This window comes from Sebastes fasciatus, chromosome 1, assembly GCF_043250625.1.
Source record: "Sebastes fasciatus isolate fSebFas1 chromosome 1, fSebFas1.pri, whole genome shotgun sequence".
Taxonomy (NCBI): Eukaryota; Metazoa; Chordata; class Actinopteri; order Perciformes; family Sebastidae; genus Sebastes; species Sebastes fasciatus.
In genome coordinates, this window is record NC_133795.1 from 35,289,431 (window position 1) to 35,294,231 (window position 4,801).

At 41.0% G+C, this 4,801-nt stretch overlaps 1 protein-coding gene across 1 annotated transcript; it reads right to left on the reverse strand.

Annotated features, from left to right (window-relative positions):
- Positions 1 to 2,265: 2,265 nt before the first annotated feature.
- Positions 2,266 to 4,321, reverse strand: LOC141776959 (green-sensitive opsin-like). The gene is made up of 4 exons (XM_074650848.1): positions 4,296 to 4,321; positions 3,430 to 3,595; positions 3,091 to 3,330; positions 2,266 to 2,364 (listed from the first exon to the last, which is right to left on the reverse strand). The coding sequence occupies exons 1-4, from the start codon at positions 4,319 to 4,321 to the stop codon at positions 2,266 to 2,268; spliced, it is 531 nt and encodes a 176-aa protein (XP_074506949.1).
- Between the last annotated feature and the right edge of the window lie 480 nt (positions 4,322 to 4,801).

Sequence of the window (4,801 nt, forward strand, 5' to 3'; positions counted from 1 at the left end):
ACAGCACTAGTGAAAATTACAAATGACCTTCTAATGGCATCGGACAAAGGACTTGTCTCTGTACTTGTCTTGCTAGATCTCAGTGCTGCTTTCGACACCATTGACCATGACATCCTATTACAAAGACTGGAACATTTAATTGGCATTAAAGGAACTGCACTAAGTTGGTTTAAGTCCTATTTATCAGATCGATCTCAGTTTGTACATGTCAACGATGAGTCCTCCATGTACGCCAAAGTTAGTCACGGAGTTCCACAGGGTTCTGTACTTGGACCAATTCTATTTACCTTATATATGCTTCCCTTAGGCAATGTTATTAGAAAACACTCCATAAACTTTCATTGTTATGCAGATGATACCCAATTATATCTATCAATCAAGCCAGACGAAACAAACCAGTTAACTAAACTTCAAGCATGCCTTAAGGACATAAAAACCTGGATGACCTGCAATTTCCTGATGTTAAACTCAGACAAAACTGAAGTTATTGTACTAGGCCCTGAGCACCTCCGAAACAAATTATCTAATGATATAGTTACTTTAGATGGCATTGCCTTGGCCTCCAGCACCACCGTAAGGAATCTGGGAGTTGTCTTCGACCAGGATATGTCCTTTAACTCTCACATAAAACAAACCTCACGGACTGCCTTCTTTCATCTACGTAACATTGCGAAGATCAGGCACATCCTGTGTCAAAATGATGCAGAAAAATTAGTCCATGCATTTGTTACCTCTAGACTCGATTACTGCAATTCCTTATTATCACGCTGCTCCAATAAGTCTCTTAAGACTCTCCAGTTGATCCAGAATTCTGCAGCACGTGTACTGACTAGAACTAGAAAAAGAGATCATATTACGCCTGTATTAGCTTCTCTGCACTGGCTGCCTGTAAAATCCAGAATAGATTTTAAAATCGTCCTCCTCACCTACAAAGCGCTAAACGGTCAGGCCCCATCATATCTTAAAGAGCTCATAGTACCCTACTACCCCACTAGAGCACTGCGCTCACAGAATGCAGGGTTACTTGAGGTTCCTAGAGTCTCCAAAAGTAGAATGGGAGCAAGAGCCTTCAGCTATCAAGCTCCTCTTCTCTGGAACCAGCTCCCAGTTTCAGTCCGGGAGGCAGACACCGTCTCTACATTTAAGAGTAGGCTAAAGACTTTCCTCTTTGATAACGCTTATACTTAAGCTGCTATAGGCATAGACTGCCGGGGGACTTCCTATGACACACTGTCATAAGGAACTTCCTATGACACACTGAGCTCCCCTCTCCTTCTGTATATACTCATGTCCCATGTCCATGTTGTTACTAACTTCATTCCTTCCCGGGAGTCCTTGTGCCTCCTTGTCTCGCAGCTAACCGTGGAGCGGGGTCACACCTGGAGTGAGGTCATACCTGTAGCGGGATCACACCGGGAGCGAGGTTATACCTGGAGCATGGGCACACTTGGAGCAGGGTTTCACCTGGATCTTGGTGGTCTCCGGTATTGTGGCTGCATCTGCTGCCGCGTCGGTGCCTGCTTGACACCAACTGCTACCATCCCTAATTAACTACGTCTGTACGAGGGACTACCAATGCTAACGAGGGATTCCCAACACCTAGTGACAATGTGGCAGCCTGGAGAATAACACTTCTCAATCACTGCCAAAGACATCAAGAGCTCCCAGCAAGCATGCTGATGCTGCAGGAACCAATGCACGGGCATCGATCGCAGGGACGTCCCACACCAATACACATGGACGTACTGAGGAGAGATGCTGGACAGTGCTGGCTTTCCGATAGTTGTATTATCACTCTTTCCATCCACCACTATTGGTTTTGTGTTATCAGCCCTACTTGTATTAGTTATTACAGCTGCTAGACTGCTATTGTGGCTGTTTCTATATCTCTCTCTCTCTCTCTCTCTCTCTCTCTCTCTCTCTCTCTCTCTCTCTCTCTCTCTCTCTCTCTCTCTCACTCTCTCTCTATCTATCTATCCCCCCAGCCGGTCTCGGCAGATGGCCGCCCGCCCTGCGCCCGGTTCTGCTCCAGGTTTCTTCCCAGTAATCGGGGAGTTTTTCCTGGCCACAGTGCGCTTGGTGGATCCTGTTGGGTCTCTAAACTATGGTGTACGGTCATAGACCTGCTCTATATATAAAGCGTCTTGAGATAACTTCTGTTGTGATTTGACGCTATACAAAAATAAATTGATTTGATTTGATTTGATATACTTGTTGTTAGTCCATGCGAAAAAATCTATTAGAGTTGTTGAGATTGGTCTGTGTTTAGGAAACAGAGGACACTTCTGTCTTGCTGGTTGATACTGAGGTCTCATCGTCTACCATGCCTCCCATTCCAACAGTGCTCAGCATGCAGTTACGGAACTGAAAACACAGCACAAAGTATAATTAGAAAATGACACTGAACAATCACTTAACAAATTGTAACGGTGACACTTTTTTAGCATTAAAAAGTATAAAGTAAATATATGGTTTCTAACACACTATAATGTAGTTTTAAGTAGCTATAAGGAAATGTATTAATGTATCTGTCAACAAATATAATTTATCCTGTGAAGCATTCCTAATTGGTGTATAAACAGATAATGAGTAATTGGCAATATAACATAAAACAACACAGTTGTAATATGATATATATATATGTCTCCATACTTTATATGAGTGTTTTCAGTGTGAATGTGTTTTTTGTTAATGAAGTACTTATTATGATTATATTCATAATGGCATATCTGTTTATTTAGACCTGTTTGAAGCCAGTCTGTGAATGATTTGTAAATGTGTATAACCAGTTAATACATGTTTTATAGCGCACTGTAAGGATTTGTTTATATTTGTCATCATACAGAATGTCATCGATTATGATTATGCATATGTTATACTGTTAAAGGAGTAGTTATAATTATTGACAAACACATTAATAAACACCTACAAATGCCCTTGTATCTACTTACATCAACATAACAGTGTGTTGTCAATTTGTCCTCTATTTGTCTTATTACCTAATAATATATATTGTTATTCTTCTTTATTTTTATTACTTGATACGTGTGAATGCACCATCAGGATTGCTACAAATTGGTTATACCGTACCTGTTTGTTCATCAACACATAGATAACAGGGTTGAACAACGCTGAGCTCTTTGAGAAGAAGGCAGGGATAGCCATGGCTGTTGCTGAGAACGCAGCTCCCTTGTTGAAGAAGATCCACGCAGCAAAGCTAGCATATGGAGTCCAGGCCACCAGGAAGCCCAACACCATCAGGATGCACATGCGCGTCACTTCCCTCTCAGCTTTCTGGGTGGACTCTGACTCCTGCTGCTGAGCTGCGGCCTGAAAATTAGGTCAACATCAGTTATATTCTCTCACATTGATCAGCTTAAAAATCTACAATTTCATATAAAAGCAACATCATCAGATAAAGTCTCTTACCGCCTTCACTGTGCACACTAAGTTTCCATAAGTGAAGAAGATGGTGAAGACGGGAACACAGAAGTGGCAGGAGAACATGTACATGACGAATGATTCGTTGTTGTAGCCTGGGGCCGAGGTGTAGTAGTCGGGTCCACAGGAAACCTGAATACCCTCAGGAATGTACCTGCGAATACAAGACATGTACAATGTGGGATGCATCATATAAAATGTTGACATTATATGCTACAACCTTTCTGTGTCTAACCTTAGAAGTAAGAACATGAAAATCACACACACAGCAGTTTTGATTGAGACTGTAATCGTGCAACATGTCATGTTAAAGGCCATTGTACGTAGGACTTCATGAAGTATTGTTGTATGAACATCAAATAATTCAAAGCATAATGGCAGTGGCACCGAAAGTAGAGTACCATGTGTGTTACCATGTAATGGTCACTTGGTAAGAATCCTGACTATGAAACTATGGGAAATGAGTGAAATCTCATAAATATAATGGGTGGATTGTCCTTTCAAAATCCTACAATAATCATTCATTCTAATGCATGCACTCTTTAAAGCAAAGATAAAGAGAGATAGCCAATCCCCACAGTATCTACAAAGGCTACACGATGCTAACCAGATGCTAAGATTCAAAAAGTAAAACAGGGGCAGCAAATGTTAGTGATGTCAGTCAGTAGACTGTCATCAGTACTGATTAAAACCCTAGAACAAATGAACCGCTTTCCCATTTGTTCTCATGATAATTCAGAAAAAGACGGTAGGAGATCATTTGATTTGATGGTAAATATGAAACTACAAAATCCAGAGTCATTTGATCATATGAGATGTCATTAGTGGCTGAAGTGGATTTAAGAAAGACATGCCTGACGCCAAACTTAGCCACACCCATTTTCAGACCAAAGAAGCATCTGGAGGATGCAAATTTTGGGATTTTTCATCCATTTTCATTCATTGAATATAACACCACATAAAGGGCACACTACTTCCTGCATTGGCACTAAATGCTGCCATTAAACGTAAACTTTGAGGTGAGGAATAAACTAATATTAGCGTAATTTCTAGGGATACTATGCTGGTAGACAAGTCGTCATTGTACCTGTATATAGTGTAGTGTGCCTCATGCAGTTTCACTTACAGTAAACCCAGCAACTACTGTACTGTTTGCACTTGTACGGAGTCTGAAGTCAAATATGAGTGAGCTTTCTTAAAATGATTGAGAATAGGGATTTCAGGATCAGCTATCCTTGTTTGTGCTTTTCTTGCTTACACAGAGAAATGAGTCACAGAGAAAGTCAACAATACAGTAGATCCTGTTCATCACTAACATGGCTGTAAGCAGACTGAACTTAGACCCCATAAAAAGGGAGCA